Source organism: Staurois parvus, unplaced genomic scaffold (assembly GCF_062004578.1).
Source record: "Staurois parvus isolate SC_StPar_1 unplaced genomic scaffold, SC_StPar_1.0 ptg000538l, whole genome shotgun sequence".
Taxonomy (NCBI): Eukaryota; Metazoa; Chordata; class Amphibia; order Anura; family Ranidae; genus Staurois; species Staurois parvus.
The window spans coordinates 1,436,349-1,462,504 of record NW_028318334.1 but is presented as its reverse complement, the minus strand read 5'-3'; the positions used below and the strand labels follow the sequence as shown (position 1 = coordinate 1,462,504).

The following is a 26,156-nucleotide window of genomic DNA, read 5'->3' as shown; positions in this document are numbered from 1 at the left end:
GACCAGGGGACCCTGGGGAGTGCTGACAAACGTGTTCAAAGGACGTTTTGCGGTAAGGGTATGCAGAAGTACGATGGAGGGATAGCACCACAGTTCCGGAAACATCTATCTCCGCCAGTCGGATTAAAGTGAGCAATCCGAGCCGGGACCCAGTACCACCGCAGGATAACTTTGTAGACTGCCTCAAGAGTGACTGTATTGAATGAACATTTCGCCACCATCCCCCAGGCCCTACGCCAATCCTCTGCTGCAATCGAGCCACCCAGATCTCGCTCCCATTGAGAGACATAAGACAGGGGTGATGAGGAGACCAGGGGACCATGGGGAGTGCTGACAAACATGTTCAAAGGATGTTTTTCGGTAAGGATATGCAGAAGTACAACGGAGGGATAGGACCCAGTGGCGCAATTGCAAATGCCGATAATATTCCCGTGGCGGGACCCCCCTTGTTTCTCGAAGAGAATCCCATGAAGGAAACGTACGAGCATTCAGAACATCATGTACAATAACAAAGCTATGGGAGGTCCACCAAGAGAAAGAAGGGGGATATTCTAGACCAGGCGGAAATGAAGGATTATGCGTGATCGGCAAAAGAAGTAGAAATGATGAAATCAAATTACCCAAATACTTTACAGAATCCCAGGTTCGTAAACTGTGAAGCATGATAGGGCTCAAATCCAGAGGGCATAACTTAGGCGGGGGCCAAAGCAATGCAGTTAAGGAAAGCGGAACACAGTTGGGTAATTCCAAGAGTACCCAAAATGGGATGTCTGCCATGGCATGAAGCATAGACAACTGAGAAATTTGAGCCGCCAAGTAATATCTAAAAACGTGTGGAACTCCCAAACCTCCCTGTAATCTATGAGTATATAGAGTGGCTCTAAGCACTCTGGGACGTTTATGAGCCCAAATAAAACTGAGAATCCGGCTTTGCAGTACACAAAGAAATAACGTAGGGACCTGAATAGGAAGAGTGCGGAAAAAGTAAAGGATCTTCGGCAAGATAATCATCTTGACAGCATGTATCCGGCCAATCCAAGATAAAGAAGGAAACTGCCAAGAATGAAGCAGGGAAGTAACAGAGCGCAATAAGGGGTAATAATTAGCCGAAAATAAAGTAGAATAGGAGGAAGTAAGTGTAACACCAAGATAAGCCAGAGAATGGGATGCCCAACGGTAGGGAAATTGTGTCTGCAACCGTTCAACCAGGTCGGCAGGGAGCTTAATATTCAATGCTGTGGTTTTAGACAAATTGATGTGGAGGTCAGATATAGTCGAAAAAAGGTCCAATATGACCTGAAGATTGGGGAGAGTGATGAGAGGATTGGTTAAAACCAAAAAGGCATCATCCGCATAAAAGTTGGCCTTGTATTGAGTGGCGGCATAGGGGACACCAGAAATATCCGAGTGATTTCGAATGGCTGCAGCTAAAGGTTCAAGAGCGAGAACAAAAAGAGCAGGTGATAATGGGCATCCCTGTCTCATGCCCCTGAAAATAGGGAAGGACGAGGAAAAAAAACCTGCATATTTAACAGAGGCCGAGGGAGACGAATATAAAGCTGAGATCCATGCCAGAAATGCATTACCAAACCCCCATCTAGACAGTGTATATGTCAAATATTCCCAAGAAAGTGAATCGAACGCTTTATATATGTCCAGGGATAAAAGGAACCCTGATATCCTGGGACGATGTCAAATATGAATGAGATGGATGACTTTACGGATGTTACCAGCTGCTTGTCGTCCCGGAACGAAGCCATACTGATCTCGATGAATAATGGAGAGTAGATACTTATTAATTCGGGTGCTCAAAACCTTTCCCAGAATCTTCAAGTCCACATTTAGCAGCGAGATCGGTCTGAAAGCTTGCAGTTCAAAAGCATCTTCAGTTTTCTTAGGGATCATAGTAATATGCGCCTGAAGAGACTCCAAAGAAAGCCAGGAACCCTGCTTCAAAGAATTGAAAAAGGCCGTCAAGTGAGGAACCAGAACGGTGGCAAATTTTTTCTAGTAAAGCCAAGAAAACCCATCGGAGGCTGGAGCCTTGGAGGCCTTCAAAGATTTGATGACTTGGTAGAGTTCAGATTCAGAGATATCCGCATTCAGGGCATCTCGGGCTGCAACGGATAAAGAGGTTAGGTGCAGCTCAGCGAAAAAACTATCAGCATGTTCAGTGATTGCTGCACAATTTTGAGCTGATTGGAGAGGAATTATAGATTATATGTATGTGTGTGTATATATATATATATATATATATATATATATATACAAACAAACACAAGGTCCCTTGAAAAAGTATTCATGCCCCTTGACATTTTCCACATTTTGTCATGTTACAACCAAAAATGTGAATGTATTTTATTGGGATTTGATGTGATAGACCAACACAAAGTGGCACAGAATTGTGAAGTGGAAGGAAAATGATAAATGGTTTTCAACATTTTTTTACAAATAAATATCTGACATGACAAAATGTGAAAAATTTTAAGGGGTTTCAAGGCACTGTGTGTATGTATGTATATATATATATATATATATATATATATATTCTCCCCGTGCCTGTGTGTTTCCTCCAGGGATTCCAGTTTCCTGCCACACTCCAAAGACATGCTGGTAGGTTAATTGGATCCTGACTAAATTGTCCCTAGTATGTGTATGTATGAATGGAAGTTAGGGACCTTAGATTGTACACCCCTTGAGGGTTAGGGACTGCTGTGAATGTACAATATATATGTAAAGCGTGGCATAAATTGATGGTGCTATATAAGTACCAGAAATAAATAAAATAATAAATATTATATATATTGCATATATTGTGTGTGTATGTGTGTATGTATGTATGTGTGTGTGTGTGTGTATGTGTGTATATATATATATATATATATATATATATATATATATATATATATATATTCACATTGTTGATCACATAGACATCACTTTGAGATATCTTTTATGTATAGATATGTCATGTTACAGGTGAAATTGTTCTTGAGACAAGCCTCTTTTTTGAACCATATTACAACTCTGTTATATGTGTTTATTATTCTTGTTTCCTGTTCTCTTTCATTGGGTTCCTTGAATGAGTCTTCCAATTCCTTTGAAATGTCAGTGTCCACCTATTCCATTAGGTATCAATACATTCCCTTCACATCAGGGGTGGACTGACAACTCATGGGACTCCTGGGCAATAGGGGATCATGGGGCCCCTGTGTCCTTGCCCAAACTCAAAAAAGCCTATGAGAAAGGTACCAGGGGCATCTCATGGGGCCCCCTTCTGACCCCGGGCCCTCTGCCTGGGTTTCCAAATGGTCAGTCTGCCCCTGCTTCACATTGTTAGAAGAGCCAAGGAACGCAGTTGAGACCAAATTGCAAATCTTTTTACATCAAAGAATCATGTGTACGTAACTTCCAGAGAACTCCTTGTTGCCATCACCAGATCTGCAAGGCGACATGATGCTGTTTAGACATAGGACTTGTTTGGGGTTTTTTGCCCAGGTCGCCCAGGTTGCATTGCCATCCCTGCCTGTAATTGCTTGTCTCGTTGAGGTGCTGTTCATGTGTCAGCAGCAGCTATGGTAAATAAGGTCTACAATCTAGAGCTTTTTATATTTACCGCCTTGTCAAGTAAAGGTGAACTAACCCTTTAAAGCCCAACTCTCAGTGTCATCACATATAATGCACCCCCAAAAGGACAGCTGGCTGTTGATGGTCAAAGGTACAGTCACTGTACACTTCCAGCACAGATGATGACCAGAGTACTCCCTCACTAAGCTGCCAGGACACAGAGCTCAGTTCAGGAACACTGACACAAAGAGCAGTCTGGGGATGGGATGTATTTTTTTTGTGGTTCATTTTAGGTAACTTGGATGGGGTGTTCTGTCTCTTCAATCTAAGCATTGTAAGTGTGATCTCTGTAACTTACAGTTGTGATGAGATAGGGATAACTCCAATCTTAGTTGAATATCACAGTCAGTGACTCGATCAGATGACACCTTGTAGATCTTGTGAAGTTTATTCCATAAACTGAGAGAATCTTACAACAATGAACATCGGATAGGTCAAAAGATCATAATGTGATCTGCTTCATGACATGAAGCTAGAAGTTGAAGTGCATTACTGGGCTATCTATACAGCAAGAACTAAACCAAAGGAAAGGGAGGAGCAGAGACAAAATACAAAGAACACTTAAAGGCATATGACAGTCATGTGAAACATGACATGGGGTGTAGGGTAGTAAGACACTGTAGAGTGCTCCAGTCATCAGGAGTGCATGTACAGACCGGCAGCAGCTGCAGGGCTAGAGGGAGACCCGCTTGTTGGTGAAGCTCTCTCTTCACTCATTCCTGATGACTGACAGGGGAGAGCGGCAGGTCAATGGGCAGTTGGTGGGTGGGCCACAATGCGTTTCTTAGGACCCGCCTCCTTTGTTAAGCAGACCTGTCCCTCAGACAGTGGGATATTTAAGAGCTGTCATGCAGCCAGCAGAGACCAATCAGAAGGGTGTGGGAGGAGCCGAAGAAGAATGTAAAAGATGAAGCAAAGGTCAAAACACCACATTGAGCGATTACATAAAGAGGGGGGCATATATATATCTGTGTGTATATAAGGGTGTTGATAAGGGTGCACTGATGGGTGCTGATTTGATGTGATGAGGCTGCACTAATGGGCACTGATGACGTTGCACTAATGCACTGCACTGAGGCTACACTGATAAGCTGGCACTGATGGGTGCTAATGATTGATCCACTGATAGGGTGGCACTGATAAACTGCAGTAATTAGGTAGTACTGATGATCACTGATAAGTTGTAGTGATAAGGAAGCACTGGTGGACACTGATGATCTCTCACTGATAGGCACTGATGAGCACTTGCTGACGGGCACAGGTGAGCACCGATATGCACTGATGGGCACCGGTTAGAACTGATATGCACAGACGGGCACAGATGAGCACTGATATGCACAGCTGGGCACTGATGAGCACTGATATGCACAGCAGGGCACCGATGAGCACTGATATGCACAGCTGGGACTGATGAGCATTCCTATGCACAGCTGGGCACCGATGAGCACTGATATGCACAGATGGGCACTGATGAGCACTGATATGCACAGCTGGGCGCTGATATTCACAGATGGGCACTGATGAGCACCAATATGCATAGATGAGCACTGATATGCACAGCTGGGGACTGATGAGCACTGATATGCACAGCTGGGGACCAATGAGCACAGATATGCACAGCTGGGGACCGATGAGCATTGATATGCACAGCTGGGCGCCGATGAGCACTGATATGCACAGCTGGGCACCGATGAGCACTGATATGCACAGCTGGGGGCCGATGAGCACTGATATGCACAGATGGGCACCGATGAGCACTGATATGCACAGCTGGGGACCGATGACCACTGATATGCACAGATGGGCACTGATGAGCACTGATATGCACAGATGGGCACTGATATGCACAGAGGGGCACTGATATGCCCAGCTGGGCACTGATGAACACTGATATGCACAGCTGGGGACCGATGAGCACTAATATGCACAGCTGGGGACCGATGAGCACTGATATGCACAGCTGGGGACCGATGACCACTGATATGCACAGATGGGCACTGATGAGCACTGATATGCACAGATGTGCACTGATATGCACAGAGGGGCACTGATATGCACAGCTGGGCACTGATGAACACTGGTATGCACAGAGGGGCACCGATGAGCACTGATATGCACAGCTGGGGACTGATGAGCACTGATATGCACAGCTGGGGACCGATGAGCACTGATATGCACAGATGGGCACTGATATGCACAGATGGGCACTGATGAGCACTGATATGCATAGAGGGGCACTGATATGCACAACTGGGCACTGATGAGCACTGATATGCACAGAGGGGCACAGATAAGCACTCACTGGTGGGCACTGATGAGCACAGATAAGGCACTGATGAGAACACTCACAGTTCAGTAATGGATTCTCTCTTTCCTCACATTCAGTATTGGTGTGAGGAAAGGAGAGAGAAAACCCACCCATGACCCTTCTGTATTTACATTTGTGGTTGCACATCATTGGACAGAGCAATCACAAATGTAAACATCCTCTGTAATTGTCCGTTCACCCCCCTCTTCATGATGCACTTTGTTTGAGGGACACAGCCATCACTTACAGTCCCCCCTCCCAGAACTGGCCGGTCGCGGTGAAGCCATCATACGGCTATCACCCGTCGGCAAGTGGTTAAACAAGCTGAAGTTAGAAGCTGGTAGGTTGCCATACACAGCTGCACCGGATTCTGAGTGCTCCAGTTTTAGGTAAAGTTCCCCTTTAGTCTTTAAAGTGTCTTTACTGGTTATGTAGAATATGTAAATACCTTCGTGTGCATAGTGCAGATGTAACATTTCCATTTACCAGTGAATTTACTTTGCTCCATGCAGACGCCAAGGAGTTGGAACAGAATCAGGCTCTCAGCAGGATTTGTAGAAGTAACACACTTCAAGTGACATGATCATGAAACATATGATTGATAAACTTCACCCAAATAGCAAAATATTTCTTAATCTAAACCAATCAAGATAACGCATGCAGTAAAAAATTACTAAAAGTTAGTCATTAGAATTGATTTTTTTCATAATTAATTTCTTGTAATTAAAGTGGTTGTTAACCCACACATATATCCACTGAAGTGACTGGCCTTAGATGATCCTCAGAGATTAAACAAATCCTCATACATATGTTGTACTTGTTTATCTGCGGTCTTCTCTTATTTACATCTGTTCAAAGTGCTGAATGTATAAAGCTTGTCTGAGATTTCAGAATAAAGTGGGTGGAAAGCTGAAATTACACTCTGCAGAGCTCAGTGAAGAAAGTTCTGAAAGCTGATTGGAGGGAAGAGACATGCAGCCCTCTACACAGCTCACAGGAACAGAGCTGAGGCTGCCAATCTGCTGGAGACCCTTGCCCTGCAACAATTTTTCTCTTGGTGTCAAGAAAACTTGTCAGAAGTGATTCACGCTGATAGCAGAGGAATGAAGCAGCAGACAGAAATGGACACTTAGTGCCCTGGCTCGAGACAAGTACACACTATAGAGGGACATGCTTTGTTCATACTCCATGTCTGAAGTATACATCCACTTTAAGGTAACTGAGTGGACTATCTACACTTAAAACTAGACCCTTTCTCAATATCCCTCAATTTAAGAGCCCATTCACACTTGTGCGACTTGTCATGCGACTTTGGGTTCAAACGTTGCATCCCATTCATATCTGTGTGACTTGAAGTCGCAGCGACTTAAAGTGTTACTAAACCCACAACAGTAAAAAAAATCGGTATATGCAGTAAAGCATACTTGTTATACTCACTGTGGAACCTAAGGGTTTAATGTTCTGCATTGTGTAAAAAGGCTGTTTGATCCTGACTTCTCTGATCCTCTCCTTCTTCCAGTGTCCCTTTCTCATCTCCCAATAAGACATATGGTGTGGAGACACTGCACATGCTCAATTTAGTGTGTATTTCTAGAGTTTTTTTTATCTTGGGAGGGTGCATTTGATCAGCTCAGGGCCAATCAGCACTGTCCAGACAGAGATCAGGGGTTCTGCTTCCTCCTAGAGCAGAAAGGAAACTCCTCCTACAAGCTTTAACCAGAGCTCTGCTGAAGTCACAAGACTGCTCTAACTGCTGATGAGAAAAGGTATTTAGCAGTTTATATTTACTTAAATAATTGCATTTCTATGTTCTGTGTACTGTGGGAGACCAGATATAGTGAATGCAGGGTCTTGGGAGACCAGATATAGTGAATGCAGGGTCCGGGGTTTAGTAACACTTTAAAAATAGTTCCTGCACTACTTTGGTCTGACTTTCATGCAGGGGCTGACTGACCATTTGGAAACTCGGGCACTGACCGAGGGCCCGGGGTCAGTAGGGGACCCCATGAGATGCCCTGGTAGCTTTTTCATAGACTTTTTTGAGTTTGGTCAATGACAAAGGGGCCCCATGATCCCCTATTGCCCGGGGGCCCCATGAGTTGTCAGTCCGCCCCTGCTTTCATGTGACTTGATGACCATAGACTTCAATGTAAACCCTCCAAAGTCACATGAAAGTTGCACCTGAATGTTATACATGCGACTTGTGTACGACTTTGTACAGCACAAAAAAATCAAACTTGGTCAAAGTCAGAGGCGCATGACAGTCGCTTTAAAGTCACATCAAGTCAAACTGTAAAGTCGCAATGAAAATCACATGATTTTGAAGTCACACAAGTGTGAATGGAGCCTAAAACAGGGTTCAGCAAATTCCAAAAGAACATGTACTGTGTGGACCTACAACATTTAAAAGTCATATATCTACCCAGCTTTATATGACAAGCCAAATATTTACAGTCAGGGATTAATTACATTAATTGTTTTCCTAAGAATGTGATCTAGCTGATCGATTGTAAATGTGAAGAGCAATATGTTGACTAGACAAGGTATAAACTGAAGGAATGTATTAGAGTGAACCATAGCACTTTTTTTTGTATATTTTCTCTATTTATGTTCAGGACTAAAAATTTAAATTGCTATTTTTTTCATATTTTATTTTTATGCTTTGTTGTCTGGGTGATTGCCAGTTATACATACTGTATCTATTCAGTCTGTCACTTGTTAGTACAAAAATGCTTTCATGAAATGTACCACCTATCAAGGTTAGACTTTCTAAAGTATATCTTTATAGCTGTCACTTCTAGTAAAAATCTGACACCCTACAGAAGGAATGAAAACAAACTCCCTGGTGTTATTTCATCACTGGCAGAAACAGGGTTAACTTACTTGAATTTATTCTCTCTTGAGAAGAGGCATTTAATGTGGTTGTAAACCCTTACATATACCCAGTGAAGTGACTGGCCTCAAGTAATACACATCCTCCTACATATGCTGCACTTGTTTATCTGCAGCCATCTCTTTTCTAAATCTGTTCAAAGTGCAGAATTTATACAGTCTGTCTGAGCTTTCAAAAAGCAGGGGGCGGAGAGCTAAAGTCACACTCTGCAGAGCTCAGTGAGAGCTGATTGGAGGGAAGGCAAACAATCCCAACAATTTTGTTTTTTACATATTTTTACAGCCAATGGACACATGGCTGTTTTAAGGGGAGGGGGGGTGTGAGTGTAGCAACCTCTAGTGTGCTACTAGAATAGTGTAGAGTTTTATAGGCAAAATCATTGAGTGTGACTCATGGTAGTTGTGTAAGTCATGTGATTGAGGTCAGGTTATTGCAAGTCAGTTGGATGACTCAACAGGTTGAGTCCTCCTCCTGACTGTGGAGGACAAAAGAACCTTCTGGAAGTCGGCAAGAAGGAAGGGGTGGATGCTTAATGTGTATATTTATGAGGGGTCCAGCCAATCCCAGATTTGGAGGTCCTGGTAGAATGGTGGACTGGCCTATAAATATGGGAGAGTCAGGCTGACAGAGGAGTTGGGTGGAATATGGAGTGCTAAGGAGACTGTCTGTCTGTGCCTAGGAGGGGTCCCCTAGGTCCTGGGAGGGCCAGCCCGGCTGGCTCAGGAGGATGCATTCTGCAAAGAGACGCAGATGGGATAAAGGCCTGCAGCAGCAGGGAGCAAGGAGGACAGTGTGAGTACAGCAGCACACTTTTGAATCTACAAGGGGAAAGACTGCCAAATGTAGTAAGCTTTCTAAGGACAGCACTGGGCTCAATCCTTAATCCTTCTCCGGGGAGATCTTCCAAGAAGCCAGGAGGGCTGGTAGTGCTTGCAGGCTGTGGAGCAGCTCTCTAAGGGGAGAGAAGACGTTTCTGTATGTAGCTGCGGGAAGTAAAGTGATTTTTGAGGGGCTGCTAGTTCCTCGCCCGTAAAGGGCAGCTGCTACTAATCTGCAAAGACTGGCAGCTTTCAGGAAAAGAAGAGTCCAGGATCTGTCTTTGTACATAGAAGGGAAGTGTCCTGCATGAGGGACTATCTGGAGGAGAAGCAGGACGGAGGGAGATGACCATTACCCTTGACCAGGCAAGATGGGTGGCCGGAGCAGAGTCACCATTGACCCCTGCAGAAAGACAGCAACCAGACTTTGAACATAGGAGGGAAGTGTCCCCCTTCCATGGTTTCAAGCCAAACTGGGCATCCCATAATCCCTATTCCCCATCCAAGATAAAATACCAAAACCAAGCCACAGACTGGTCATTGTCTGTGGATGCAAGTTGGTGCAAGAAATACCTATTGCCTGGCTGTGTGGAGAGAGGCTTAGGGACACCCACAACACAGCGGCCCTCGTGAGCGTAGTGCTACACACATAGCAGAGGAATGAGGTGGCAAAGAGAAATCACACTCAGTGCTTTGGATTGGGATCAGCTAACACAATAGAGGGATTTGTTCAGTTTAAAGTGTATGCAAATCCTAACAATGAACTTCTCTTATTTGCTTCAATTACAATAAGACCAATAGACTGCCATTTGGTACGAGGCAGTGCCTCGCACTATGCTGTCATGCACTGAAAAAAAGTAGTGCATGCATTATTCTTTTTCAGCGCACCGTGCCTGCACACTACTGCAATGTAGTGGTGTGAATGGGGCACACAGGAGACAAGGCATTTTGCCTTGTCATGTGGTGGGACTGCACTGGAATAACCACTTAGCTCAGTCAAACTGCATCTGGTGTGAGTGGACCCTAAACGTTATTTCATCTTACAAGGTGTACTCTTTGTGTCTGAATGAAAAGAGGTTTAATATCCACATAAGCAAAGACTTCTTTATAGTAAGAGCTCTGGCCAACTCAGACGATTGTTTATCTCTTAAAACTGGAAGTGATTTTTGCGCTCTCTTTTGCGGACGGCGGGGCTAGCGGACGTCTGGAGGGAACTTCATCCAACTGAACGCGACTTTACGTTCTATTCTAACCCTCATGACAGTTTCTGTAGAATTGATCATATATTCATGCAGGTCCAGCAACTCCCCTTGGTCCGGCGGATAACTATTCCCTCCTCACCCTGGTCAGACCATGATCCTTTGGTACTCCTCCTTGCCCTTTCCGGGTCAGAACGACGCCCTTTTCATTGGCGCATCAATGACTCTTTACTGACCACTCAGGCTACCTGCCAAGAAATAGAATTCTTCTTACGGACATACTTTACGGAAAACTCGGGATCGGTCTCTTCAGCAGTGCCCCTATGGGAAGCGCATAAGGCCACGGTGCGGGGTCATGTTATACAACTGGCTGCAGTCCGGAAGCGGGAGCGGGAACGTCGACTCTCGGAGCTTCATTCTCTCCTGGCCTCTGCGGATGCGCGTTGGAAGTCATCTCCATCCGTGGCCCATAAACGCGCTCGGGACGCTCTGGCGACAGAATTGGACCTCCTTGCCTCTTCGGAGGCGGAACGGGCCTTGCGTTGGACCAAACATAAATTCTATTCCTGTGCTAATAAGCCCGGTCCCATGCTAGCCAGGAAACTCAATTCTGTGGGGAAACCCCATAAACCGATTCGGCTTCGACTTTCCACGGGTGGCTGTACTTCTAATCCCCAGCAGATTGTTTCCCGCTTCTCGGACTTCCTTTCGCGCCTCTATGCTGCCCCAGATCCCTTCCCTGTGGCCCAGGCAGAGGAATTCTTTCAGGACCTCCATCTTCCTGGATTAACCGAGGCAGCACAGGTGGCCCTCAACGCAGGTGTCACCGTACCGGAAGTGCTACAAGCAATCAAATCTTTACGGTCCACCGCGGCCCCAGGTCCAGACGGCTTCTCCGGTCTCTATTATAAAAAATTCTCAGCCCTATTGGCGCCCTTTTTAGCTGCCTACTTTAATGAGTTACGACAGGGCTCCTTGCCCTCTCCGGACGCACTTAGGGCACATATCTCTATGATTCCTAAGACGACCGCTGATGTCCAGGAACCGCAAGCCTTCCGGCCCATCTCTCTTCTTAATGAAGACTTGAAAATATTGGGCAAGATCCTTAGTTTTCGCATCAATAAATATTTGTGTAGCCTGGTCCACAGGGACCAAGTAGGGTTCGTCCCCGGGAGGCAGGCGGGTGATAATGTCCGTAAGGTGGTCCATCTTATACATTTTCTGCAACAACGGAAAATCCCAGGATTCTTACTGTCCTTGGACATATATAAAGCTTTTGATTCTCTATCCTGGGAATATCTGCGGTTTGTGCTGTCTCGCTGGGGTTTCGGGGATTCTATTCTCTCTTGGATTCAAGCCTTGTATTCCTTTCCTTCGGCTTCCGTTAAATACGCTGGGTATTTCTCGGATCCCTTTCCTGTTGGGCGAGGGACGAGGCAGGGCTGCCCGCTGTCCCCGGCGCTCTTTGTCCTGGCGCTTGAGCCACTGGCTTTAGCACTCCGGACCGACTGCAATGTATCGGGAGTTCCATACGCGGGACAGGAGTTTAAGCTGAGCCTCTTTGCGGACGATGCCCTCTTGACCCTTACTAATCCTCTGACGACGCTTCCTAATTTGCAACGGGTTCTTGAGCACTTTTCCTTGATCTCGGGTCTACGTATTAATTTGGATAAAACCGTTGCTCTCAATATTACTTTGGCTTCAGATTTGGTCTTTTCCCGCCGGGTCTAGATCACCCGAGGGCATTTTCTTGGTGGGTGGCTCATGGTTTCTCACAGGTGCGACACTTTTTGATTTTTCGGTCCTTTCCCACCTGGAATGTCCTCCGGGAGTCTCGGGATGTTCCCCCAGCGGAATTTTTTCGGTACCTTCAATTGCGGCACTGGCTACTCTCGCTGAGGGCCACTTCTGCTTTCCCATATCAGACATCTGCCTTTGAACGGCTTTGCCAGCAGCGTCCGGGCGCCCCGGGCCTTATCTCCCTTCTTTACGCAGCTTTGAACAGATGCTCGTCGCACACTTCTCTTTCATATGTAGTTCAGTGGGAACGCGACCTGGGAGTGGCTGTGGATCCGGAGGACTGGAATAAGGCCTGGTCACTCATAGCTAAATGTTCGTTTAATACGACCACGCTGGAAGCAGCCTATAAGGTATTGTTTCGTTGGTATTGGGTGCCGGCTCGTTTGGCCCAGGCTAACCCTGCCTGTAGTGATCGATGTTTTCGGGGTTGTGGCCATCGTGGCGATGTACTGCATATCTGGTGGTCATGCCCGAGGTTGGGTCGTTTTTGGTCTCGTGTGTTTGGCCTCCTTTTCACTTTGTTTCATCTCTCCATACGCCGGGATGCTCGGTATGCTTTGCTTCATTGCCCCATACCGGGCCTCTTGGCTCGTCAGCAGCGATTGGCTTCCTATTTGTTTTTATCAGCCACTAGGACAATTGCCCAGGCCTGGAAGAGTCCGTTTGTACTTTTTCAGGGAGTGCGGGATCGTATGACTACTATGATGCTCAATGAACAGATATATATATGAACAGAGTATATGCAATGACTCTCAACATAAATTTTTGAAAATATGGGAACCGTGGTTGCAATATGCCTTTCCCACGCTCCCCCCGGCCAGTGTAGGGAGGTGATGGAGTTTTGTATTGGCGCTCATGGACCCTTGCTCTCTGGTGTGTGTTTTTGTTTTTTCTCTTTCTTTCTTCTCTGCTTTTCTTCTTTCCTTTTCTGTTTGTTTTGATGTGACAGTGGACAGCTGTCTTTAGTTGCGATAATCTGAGTTTCACTGATGTTATTGTTACCTATGTGCCATTGATAGCCCCTACGTGGGCATACGTTTTGCCTTATTGGAATTAGAGCGTTGTCTGCTCTATTATACATTTTCTATCGGTGCAATTGATAGCCCCTGCGTGGGCGTGTTTTGTTGCCTCTGTTTTATACTGTTTAAAATTAATAAAAACCATTGAAATACAAAAAATATTTCTCTACTGAATACTGATGTAGTTATTGCAAAAAATAAATGAATGTTGAATTCCAAAAAAAAAAAAAAAAAAACTGGAAGTGATTTTAAGCATATATAATATAACTGGCTATTAATAATGTTGATCCAGAAATGATTTTTTCCCCGTTGGAGCAAATGTAACTATGCTTTAAGTATTACAGGTACTTACTGTATATAGTACCATTTATGCAGCACTTTACATGTTGTACATTCACATCAGTCCCTGCCTTCAAGGAGCTTATCATCTAAAGCAGTGGTTGCCATCCTTTCAGACTTCATGGACCACTAAATTCATAATTTTAAATCCCACGGACTCACTAATGTGAATTTTTTAAAAAGATAACTACATTTGTAAAATAATGATCAGAGAACTTCCATTTAATTATTATGAAATGCACCTATTTAATATAACAAAATTATAAATTCTTATTTAATTATAACAATGTTGTAAATGCATATTTAATCGTAACAAAATCTTTAAAGGTTGTTTAATTGTAACAAAATTATTAAAGTTTGTTTAATTATTACAAAATAATTGAAGCTTATTTAAGTATTACACATTTTTAGTGTGATATTTGAAATAAGTTTATGGATTTTTGGGTCCAATGACATTACTGCAAGACAGAGAGACATTTTTATTTCAAGCCGAGTCCGGTACCGACAATATTGAAGCTTACGGCTCGGTAAAGGTTGCCTCATACAACTTAAGACTACCCTGACATCACACTGCACCTCTCTTGTTTCCCCCTCTCAAGTACAGTTCGTGAATTTAGTGCAATATAAAAGCAAAAATTGTCATTCAGAATATAAAAATTTCTTAGAATATTATTTTTGTTTTATTATTAATAAAACATAAAAAATAATGTCCAGATTTTTCAGTGAACCACCAAAAGTTTCTCACGGACCACCAGTGGTCTACAGACCATCGGTTGGCGACCGCTGATCTAAAGCTCATAACTCACATACTAGAGCCAATTTTCCCATGTCTTTGGCGGGTGGTAGGAAACTGGGATACCCGAAGGAAACCAGCGCAGGCACAGGGAGAACATGCAAACTCCAGGCAGGTAGTGCCGTGGTTGGGATTCAAACTAACAACCCTAGTGCTGCCAGACAGAAGTGCTAACCACTTAACCACTGTGCTGCCATCTTCTAAATCAACTTTAGTTTAGATTTCTGTGGATGCAAGTTGCAATCTTCTTATTCAGCCTTTTACTGGATGACCTATTACAGCCTGTCATGATTATTCTTTTTTTTTTCTTATCTTCTAGTTTCAGCTTCTCATCCTTAACCTGTCACAGTAGTGTAAAGTCAGGACCATTCTCACACTGAGTGATATCTTAACAAACATAGGAGCTCTTCAGCTCACATTACAGCAGCAAGTGAAGAACAGCAGCTTTCCATTAGTGACAGAGATGTCAAAGTGTTACTCTTTAAATGTGTGGCTACCAGCATAAATTTATCCTGACTGCTGTCCCCCACTCTTCTTGCAGAGCCACCCTGGCATTTGGCCAGATATCAAACTTTTTGGTCATGTCGACTTTCTCACACTTTTATAAACTCTAATTGGTACCTTTAGTTTTTTTTATTATTTTTAGTTTTATCTGGTTCCTTTGTGTCATTTAAAATGCTGCAAGAGACTAAAGCAGAAAATGTAAACATGTAATATAGAAAATGTGCGACTTACCTGGGTGGATGCAGCATCCGTCCAATGCTGCATTTGTCCCCTGCCGTCTCTAAGTGTGAGAATTCAGCGATCACATGATCGGTGATCGCTGAGTTCTCACACCATGGAGGGGGAAGGAGCGGATGGCTCAGGATCTTGGCGCTTTGTTGAGAGACTGAACCAGGTGCTACTCCGGACTCTGGGGTGGATCCTGACTTTTAAGTCGGGATCTTTCCCCAGACTGGACCAGCTGAGTGACGTCAGCCAACAGTGGACTTCAGTCCGCTTTTCAGATTGAAACATGTGAGCATAAGGTACAGGACTGTCTGGTAAAGTGTTGGATAAAGCTTAGCAAAATCAACCTTCATACTGACATCCTAGAAGTGATTTCAGAATGCAAGGTTCTTCCAATACAAGTTATTCCTTTCTAGCAGTGGTATTTTGGTAAACGTCTCTTTAACATACCAATCGCCATAACAGCTGACATGTAAAAACTTTAAGAGGATCTTCACCCTAGCATGAAAAAATACTGTAGCTGCTGATTTTTAATATAAGGACGCTTACCTGTCCAGGCATTCAGTGCTGTCCTCACTTGGGCTGGTTCTCCAGCCATGTTTGGATCTCTGATATCGGCATGTTTACTGTGGGAAGCCGGCTGTGACTCCTTGCACGAACTGTGCTTTGCTTTCTAAATTGTCCAGCCTTGCGGGACCTGTAACGTCTGTAGGCAAAGAGAGAGGGGGGTAAACTTGGGTATGGGTACCTATCAAAACTGGGTTCCCACACCCCCCAAAATAAATTTAATCTGCCAAACTTAGTAGGTAGGGTAGGGGGAAAGGAGGCGATAAAGTAGAACTTTCCCTTTAGGGTGAAGATACGCTTTAATGTTCATCTTTGTTTGAGCAGATTGGGCATAATCCACTTTGTTGGATGCTGAATATACAGTTTGATGCACTAAGCATGTCTCCAATGCCATGACTCCAAAAACCAAGCACAAAATACGATTGTATTACTTTACACTTGCAACATCACAGCAATTGCACTGATGTTGGCACTTTCATGAATGCTGGTAATTTCAATACACTTAATTCTACTGAAGAGTGCCAGCATTTTTCATGAATGCTGGCAACATAAATTATTTATTTTATAGTTTTCTGTTGACTGAAGTGGGATGGCTCATCCTCCCCATATATGAATGGTGTATACACCTTATATGGTGGTTGCCAGCTGCTTCAGGGGGGTCCTTGTCCCAGTGGGATTGCTGCTTTGTCACAGCTCCCAGGACAGACATATTCTGTGACCGCATCTTTTCTCCCTTTTTCATTTCATGGTTTTAATAGTTTATTGATAATAACCATCCCTTTTTCTTTTGTGATCGAGTGCATGTTTTGTAGCCATGTATTCTCCTGATGAAGTGAACATTAATTCACGAAATGCGTTGAGAAAATCCTGATTATGCACATTCAAATGATGTGGTTCAGCTATAAATCTATAGCTCATGCACTACTCATTTTGTGATAAAAACATTTAACCATGAATGTGGATCCAGTTTTTAGATGCATTTATATTTACATTTATAAATTAATGCAATAAAAATGTTTGAATTCTCCTTTGGCGTTTTTTGTGAAAATCCCTTGGGCATTTGAGTCAGTATTTTGAATTCTACTGAAGAGTACATGGTGTTTCAGGGGTTGCTTTATTCCAATTTTTAACCAAAAGATCATGTATCATGAGGATATTGTGGGAAGCACAGTCTATAATTACTACACAAAGGATAAGAAGCAGAAGGGTTTCGAGTTAAACCAGAAAACCGGTTTAAGAATAGAGAAGCCTCATAGTTGAGTTATGAGTAGGTATCCTCAGGATAAGGACACTCAACCTCTCTCTTTTGGATGTTTCTTTTATATTACAGAAAATGCAGTAGGAGATATAAGGGAAGACGGGCAGAGCTAGGAATTCTGTCCAAGAGGTTAATTGCAGAAGTCCTATGAGATGGGTTGTAAGAGACTCCTAGGAGATATCTCAGCAAATTGTTCTTACTATCCAGCCAAACACTGCCTTAGCTCATTTTGTTCCTTCTCTTGTACTGATTGTATTATGAACTTTGAGCCATTTCATCTTAGTATGAGGCGCACACAGATCTGACCACTGTTGTAACCTGAATTTTAACTACAACCCTTTTATTCAATCACTTTCTCTTTATTCTGTCCACAGAACCTTTTAGATAACAAGCCTTCCCTTCCTGAATACAAAGTAGCTTCTGTCCAGAAACCTCGCTTCATCCTTCTTCATTACAGCATCTTCAAAGCCCTCTGGGACTGGCTTATCCTGTTAGCCACCTTTTATGTGGCTGTCACTGTCCCTTACAATGTCTGCTTCACGGGCCACGATGACAGTGTGTCTGCAGCACGGAGCACTATTGTCAGTGACATTGCTGTGGAAATGCTATTTATTTTAGGTAAGCAAACCGGGCCACACAGCCTTCCTACCATGTACAAAAAGATAATAGTTTTAACCGTAGAGAACAAAAATGACCATCATTACTACACTGTCGACGACTACAATAAAATTAAATTCAGCAGCAGAAGAAAGAATGGGAGTGACAACAAATTGTAAAAATGAATGATTATATCTTAAAGTTGTTCTAAAGGTTATTTTTTTTTCTTTAAAATAACAAACATGTCATATCTGCTCTGTGTAATGGTTTTGCACAGAGCAGCCCCAATCCTTCTGTTTTGTGGTCTTCCACCAGCACTCCTTGCTCCTCCCCCCTGCTGAGTGCCCCCATAGCAAGCCGCTTCCTCTGAGGGCACTCGTACGTGATTACTTTACTCCCAAGCCAGCTCTTGTGTGTCTATGGAACACACAGAGCATGGCTCAGTCCCATTCCCGCTCCCTCCTCACTGGCTGTGATTGACATCAGCGTGAGCCAATGGCTCCCTCCGCTGTGTCTCAGCCAATGATGAGAGATAGACCCGGGAGAGCTGAGGCTCCCATGCACAGCATTGAATGAAGATTGGGCTCAGCTGAGTATAAGGAGGGGGGAGCTGCAAGCTGTAGGTTTTTTACCTTCATGCATAGAATCCATAAAAGTAAAAAACCTTCACCCTTCACAACCACCTGAAAGTGAATCTGTAAGGTGAAAACCGTATTTGGTAAATGTCCAGGCCCAGACCAGCAAATATGGCAATGCAGCATTTGTCAGAAGTATTTGTCTGTTCAAATCCTACATTTTGGTTAAAAAAAAATTGATCACCACTAGGGTCAGTAAGTAAATTAAATTAGAACAGTCCCTTGTGCTCTTGGCTGCTGTCAGTAAATATTCAGTCCTCTACCCCCCCATACCCCCGCAGTTGTAATCTTCTGATATCATGTGGATCAGTATAAGACTGGACTTGTCATATGCACTCGTCAAGAATGCCAACTATGCCCACTATTTCTGCCCCTGCTTCCATTGATAGAAGCTGTACTACAGCTATGAAATGTGCTCTCTGATCAAACGCAGACCTTTCATTCATTCTCCTGTCCTTGTTTCATAGAGCACTTTTCATTAATTGAAGCTATAATACAGCTGCTTTGAATGCAGGAGGAGTTAGAAAGGGTGGACATAGTTGGCAGCCTAGAGGTCAGTATTCACTTGAGCTTGGTGTTGCCCCCATATAGGATTAGGAACAGACCTCTGTCACCTTTGCAAGCTCCAAAACAAAGATACTTTGATATTTCAAATCATCCAGGGTTCATTTATTAAAACATTTCAAAGAACAGTAATAGTGCTACCAAAATGTTGGTGGTTTCATTCAAAGTTTTGGAAATCTCTCTCTCCAGATAGCAGTAGAAACGTGATAGAGATTCTAAACCTTTACTGGCTTTATCAAAAAAAAAAAACGTTTTGCAGAACATACCTTCTTCTTTGCTCTACCCAACCATGTATGAAAGATTTGTATGATAAGTGTTTCTTCGGAGACAGTAAAACCTTACATTTCTAATTTTACAGATATAATTTTGAATTTCCGGACTACATATGTCAGTCATTCTGGACAAGTGGTGTATGCTCCACGCTCTATCTGTATCCACTACCTCGCCACATGGTTCTTTGTGGACCTCATTGCTGCTTTGCCCTTTGATCTTCTCTATGCATTCAACGTCACAGTGGTAAGAGAAACAAAAACAGCACATCCATATTACTTTAGGAACAGACTTCTTTCCTTCACATAACTAATACTAAGTATTTCCAGATCATAATAGTGTAAAGTGTCTAAAGAATACCACATTGTTCAGTGCACAGACCACTGTTATCTAATCACCAATGATTTTCTCTTTTTCCAAAAAATCATGAAAGACATCTCTGGTACACTTACTGAAGACGGTTCGACTATTGAGACTACTGAGGCTATTGCAGAAGCTGGACCGATATTCCCAGTACAGTGCCATGGTGCTAACACTTCTGATGTCCATGTTTGCTCTGCTGGCTCACTGGATGGCCTGTGTCTGGTATGTTATTGGGCGCAAAGAGATGGAAAGTAACGATCCTGTCACCTGGGACATAGGTAAGCACTAATTAACACTTTCATCTGATCTGAAATTTTTGTTTGTAATTCATGTGTATGGGCAGGTCTATGCAAAGGCTGTGTCGAGGAAAAATATGATTTTAAAGATGATTATGTTTTTGTTGCATTGTTCTGCCATATACAACCTAATTTTTCCCTTGTGTTGCAACTTGTCACGCTAAAACATTAATAAATCCTGTAAAGACAGTTGAGCTTTTCAACATAACTTATAACTCTAAAATGATAAAATCATGTAGGTAGTAAAAAATAATTGAGTACTAGAAATGAGCAAACTTCTAACAGTCAGCCAACAAGCACTGGTAAATTCATGTCAGATATGTTAACCACTAGCCTACAGGGCACTTATACCCCCTTCCTGCCCAGGCCAATTTCCAGCTTTCAGCGCTGTCGCACTTTGAATGACAATTGCGCGGTCATGCAACACAGTACCCATATGAAATTTGTATCATTTTTTTGTGACAGATAGAACTTTCTTTTGGTGGTATTTAATCACCTCTGGGTTTTTTATGTTTTCTTAAACAAACCAAAAACCACAGAAAATTTTGAAAAAAAAAACATTTTTTCTTAGTTTTTGTTATACAATTTTGTAAATAAGTGATTTTTCTCCTTCACTGATGTGCGCTAATGAGGCTGCAGTGATGGGCAGTGATAGACTTCACTGATGGACACTGATAGGTGGCACTGATGAGGAGGCACTGCTAGGTGGCACTGATGGGCATTGACAGGCATCACTGATGGGCACTGAAAGGCAGCACTGATATATGGTATTGTTAGGCGGCACTGACTGGCACTGTTAGACGGCACTGACTGGCACTGATGGGTGGCACTGCTGCACACTGATAGGCGGCACTGACTGGCACTGACAGGCGGCACTGACTGGCACTGATAGGCGGCACTGACTGCCACTGATTGGCATTGATAGGTGGCACTGACTGGCACTGATGGATGACACTGAAAGGCAGCTCAGATGGGCACTGATATGTGGCATCGATGTGCACTGGTATGCACTGATATGTGGCATTGATAGGCACTGGCACGTGGCACTGATCGGCACTGGCAGCTGGCTCTGATGGACTTTGACAGGTGGCACTGCTGGGGCTACACTAATCATCAGGGCACACTGATCATCAGTGCCCTGATGATCAGTGTACATGTCCCCTCCGCGGAAAGCCGATTACCGGCTCTCCTCTCTTCTCGAGCTGTCAGCATGACAACTCAAGAGGAGAGAAATGCCGATAACTGGCATTTCCGTGTTTACATGTGATCAGCTGTGTTTGGACACAGCTGATCACATGACCGAGCCGACATCTTCGGCTCTTTCCATGATCGGTGATCCGCTGTGTCCGAGGGACACAGCGCACCACCAATCGCCGCGCTGTGCGCTCCCTGAGCCGCGCATGCGCGGTGAGAATGGGAGGACGTCATATGACATCCTCTCAGAACGAGAGAACCACCTTGCTCCCGTAATTGGACTATATGGTGGGTGCGAGGTTGTTAACCACCTCAATACAAACAGTTTTCATTGCTGTGATAGTCTGACTGATAATTACTTAACTTGTGTTGTCGTTTTTATTTTTTGTACAATAAAAAAGTATACTTTTTTATAAACGTTTTTTACTAAACTTTTTTTAAAAGTTGCTTCCCTTCTTCCACTTTCTTTTTTAAATCATACCAAATTAAAATGCCAAGACATTTACCAACAACCCCAAAATGACCCCTTTTGGAAATTGGACACCCCAAAGTAATTTTATTTCTTGCCACATTTTTTTAAATGAAGAAACATCTTGGTATTGAGCTGGTTAAGGTGCGCTTAGCCTTTAAAAGTCTAAAGCCATGTGCGGGGACATCTTGATTAAGGTGCTAGACGGCAGAAATCTTTTAAAAGAAGAGCTTGTTCCTCATGGTGTTTGAGGGACACGACTTTCCAGATTAGTTGTGAATATTTATCTAGGATGATATTGAGAGCAAAAACACCCATCTTTCTACCTCTTTCACTATTAAGAAACATTTCTTTATTTTTTTTACTGACTCATTAAAACTCTCCAAACTTGGTTCTCAGTTCACCTGGTCTGACACTCAAAATATGACATTTTGCTAGACATGCCTTTCTAGGCTTGAAGGTGCTCTTCCACTTCCCAGAGAAGGGGGTGGGGTGTTTATTAATTTTTGCAGACAGGTTTAACAACATGCATCTCCAATCTTTGTATAGAACAATTATATTCCATTGTTACACAATGGAGTATCGTTCCCTGGTCCTTTTTTTGTTTCATATTAATTCAACTCCATGAAGCCCTGTTGAGTCTTTTGGATGAAGGTGTCATTGACCCAGTAACTGTGGCAAAATGGTTTCAAGGGTTTTACTTAATTTTTTTCAACGCATACCCATAGGGAACATTAGCTCCATCTTGGATTTCAAAGTTCTGAATGTCTTAATTTCAATCTTGAAATTGTGCATGAAATCTACCATATCTGTCATTGCCCTTCTTCACCAGAGAGATGCTCTGACCTCTGTGGACATCAAAGATGCTTATCTACATCCCCCATCTTTCCAGTGCATCAGTGATTCCTACTGTTTGCTGTGGGGCAACAGCAAAACCAGTTTGTGGCCCCACCCTTTGGCTTCTTGTCTGCACCTCTGGAGTTCACTAAGGTGCTAGCCCTGGTGTGCTTTTGTGACATCTTTATTGTGGGATACTTAGATGACCCCTGTTGAGTAAACAGTCGGCTAGGCTCTTTCGAACAGCATAGCCTTGACTTCCAGAATTTAGGGTGGATCGTGAGCCTTCATTGTAAATGAACTGACATGTCGTGAACTTATGTTTGACTTGTTTCTGACCTAGCATTTACCGGCAACAAGGTTTCATGCTGATTTAAGTGCTCAGGAATTTAACTCTGGAAACTGGGTGTTTAGAAATTAAGCTCTGGAAACAGGGAAGTCCTTTTTCTGGAAGGATCTTTACAATGGATGCCAGCCTGTTGAGTCCTAGGCACCCTGCCAATGTGCAGATGTCCTATGTCCCAAACAACATCCTAGAGCTTTTGATAGTTTGGTTGTGTCTGCAGAATTGGACCATCCTAGTTGAAGATCATCCATCCTGGATTCATTCAAACAATGCCACAGTAGTGGCATACATCAATTATCAGGAAGCAAGCAAAAGTCTTACAAGAGTGGTAAAGCAAATCCTGTCCTGGGAAAAAACTTCACGTTCCAGCCTTGTAAACTGTGTACATTTCAGGTGTAGACAATTGGCAGTTGCCCCTAAAGGTAGCACCTGAACCCAAGAAAGTGGTCCCTGCACCTTAAGGGGTTCCTTGACCTCCATCGCTGTCTTTCCCCCCATAATTAATTATACATTTTGACTCTTTTGCAGGATTGAGAAGGAGAGAATTCTGGTGATCTTCATTGCTCTGAAAAGTCCAAGTAGATGTGGTATGCTGTGTAAGACTCCTGGCAGATTTTCAGTGGACTCTGCAAGATTGTCAGGCTTTTATGAAGTAAGGGCCAAAATGTCTCCATGCTTCACAGTCCCTGGCTTTACGAACATGGTTATTGCAGACCAGGTTGTGAAGTACAGAAGCATCTCTTCATCTGTGATTCCTATGATGCTAAAACTAGGAAGGCTATTTCTGCAAGATCTATCATCAGACTTCATAGTTTATTTGTGGGACAAATCCTCTTCATCCTGCAGCTGGGTTTGGAGCAGCGCTTGGCTTTCAAAATTATAAAGGGCAAGGTTTCCACCCATTCTATCTTTTTCAGAAAATGTTGCTCTTTCTCTCCTTGATTAGGACCTTTGTACAGGCAATCCTTTATGTAGTTATGACTAAGGCCTCTGTAGGAGGCTGAAACGCTTCAATATTTACAGGCATTGATTCCTCTTTTATGTGATGGATAAAATAAATTTGTATTTTTATATTTTTTGAGAAGTCATGGTGCTAGGATTTTCACTTCTACATTGGATGTCACAATGCTATAGTACTGCAGTTATCCAGGCACACTCCTTTCTATCCCATTCTGATGATTGCTGTGGGCGGTTGGGGTTGCAGCACTATTTCCACTGCTATATAACATTTTATGTAGCTCTTCTGGTCCATTCTCCCTTGACTCCATGGGATCTAAATATGGTTCTTTCTTTCAAATAAACCAATATTTGAACCTATGACAGACATCACTTTCTTTACTCTCACCCATAAGGTGGTATTCCTTATTCTGATCACCAATGCAAGCTGAGTTTCTAAAATGGTGGCTTAACCCTGAAAAGAAACCCTTTCTAGCTTCACGTAGAGATGAGCTGGTGTTGAGACCCAGGACTTCCTCTTTGCTTAAGTTAGTTTTTGCCTTTCACATCATCTATACATGGACATCATTTTGCCATCCCTCTGCCTAGTTGCACTTCCAATGGAAATTATATTTTTGTCATCCCAGATAGACCCCAGAAAAGTGCTTTGGCTTCTTGTCCCACTATCTTTAGCTGACTCAAGCAGACTATCATCCAAATCTGTGGTCTTTGTGGTTCCACCCCTTCTTGCAAGGCACACTCCACTGGATCTATGAGTGTTTAATCAGCATCAAGCAAACTTTCCCAGTTTGCAAGGCTACCCCCTGATCCTCTGTTTTTGTTTTCTATGTTCTGCCAAGCAGGCATTTAGGCCTTATTTCATGCCAGCGTTGTGTTCTTCGGGAGGCTATTTGATCTGCCCAGCCTTCAATTGGGCAGCTTTTGGATGTCCCGACAGTCTAAGAATTCAGACAGGTTGTTCTTAATGACATTGGCTGCATGTTTGGGGTTGTTGTCCTGCTGTAGAAAGAAATTGGGGCCAATCACATGCCTCCCTGATGGTATGGCATGATGGATAAGTATCTGCCTGTTTTTCTCAGCATTGGGATACCATTGATCCTGACCAAATGTCCAACTCCATTTGCAGAAATGCAGCTCCAAACTTGCAAATTTTGTTAATTAATAAAAATAAACTATAACACCTCTATTTCTGAAAGCATTCCTAATTCCTAATTTACATCATTTTTTCACACATGCCTTAATCTTTTGCACAGTATTGTATGTTAAATCATAGGGCTTGTATTGAGATATGTATTTGGATGTGGCCAAAACGGCTACAATCCAAATAAGTAGCAAATTTAAGAAAAGCAGAAAAAGTCCATGAATTTGTGTACACAGCATACAGGTAATATAACACATACACTGCACACATAAAGCAAAAAGCATGTTGCAGTTCAGCACTAAACAAACATGGGGAAAATGCCTGAAGGCACAAGGCTTAATCCAAAGAGCCTTTGTAACTGCAGACAGTCACTGTGGAGGAGATTTACTAAAACTGCTGCACGCAGAATCTGGTGCAGCTGTGCATGGTAGTCAATCGGCTTCTAACGTTAGCTTGTTCAGTTATGCTTTGGCAATAAAGACTGGAAGCTGATTGGTTTCTATGCAGAACTGCACTAGATTTTGCACTTTCCAGTTATAGCAAATACCCCTTGTGTGTGTTTGTCTGGAGTATTGTTAGTTTTGCACATTTGCATACAGGTAATGTAAACTGTATATAGTGCATACATTTCCTTGAACATTGGGGAAAAAAGTTATTTAAGGTTACTATGTTTTGAAGAAGTGATGTCACACAACTACAAAGAAGGGAAGTTAATGTAACTTGTTAGTACTCTTCTCCATGCACTGGATACTTCATGCACAGCTAGAAAGAATACACTTACATCCAGGGGCGGACTGACAATTTGGAAACTCTGGCACTGCCCTAGGGCCTGGGGTCAGTAGGGGGCCCCATGAGATGCCCCTGGTACCTTTTTCATAGGCTTTTTTGAGTTTGGGACATGGGCCCCATGATCCCCTATTGCCCAGGGGCCCCATGAGTTGTCAGTCCACCCCTGCTAGCATCTCCAAAATAATGTGAATGAAATTTGGGACAAGAGTGGCTGGTCCAAATTTGTGACATTGAGGTGAATTGTCAATGGTAACTTTTATTTCCCTGTTCAACTAATCCTTCTTTGGAAAAGATGTTCTTTAAACTCAGTTGTACATATGGAATATAACAGATATTTGACAATGTGCA

General features: G+C 43.2%; 1 protein-coding gene across 1 annotated transcript in view; it reads left to right on the top strand.

Moving 5' to 3' along the window:
* KCNH4 (potassium voltage-gated channel subfamily H member 4) overlaps positions 1 to 26,156 on the top strand; it is a 454,196-nt gene that overhangs the window by 337,824 nt on the left and 90,216 nt on the right. Inside the window, exons 5-7 of the mRNA XM_089690632.1 lie at positions 17,725 to 17,968; positions 19,505 to 19,662; positions 19,850 to 20,057. Coding sequence (XP_089546758.1) covers positions 17,725 to 17,968; positions 19,505 to 19,662; positions 19,850 to 20,057 — 610 coding nt within the window. The remainder of the gene's footprint in view (positions 1 to 17,724; positions 17,969 to 19,504; positions 19,663 to 19,849; positions 20,058 to 26,156) is intronic.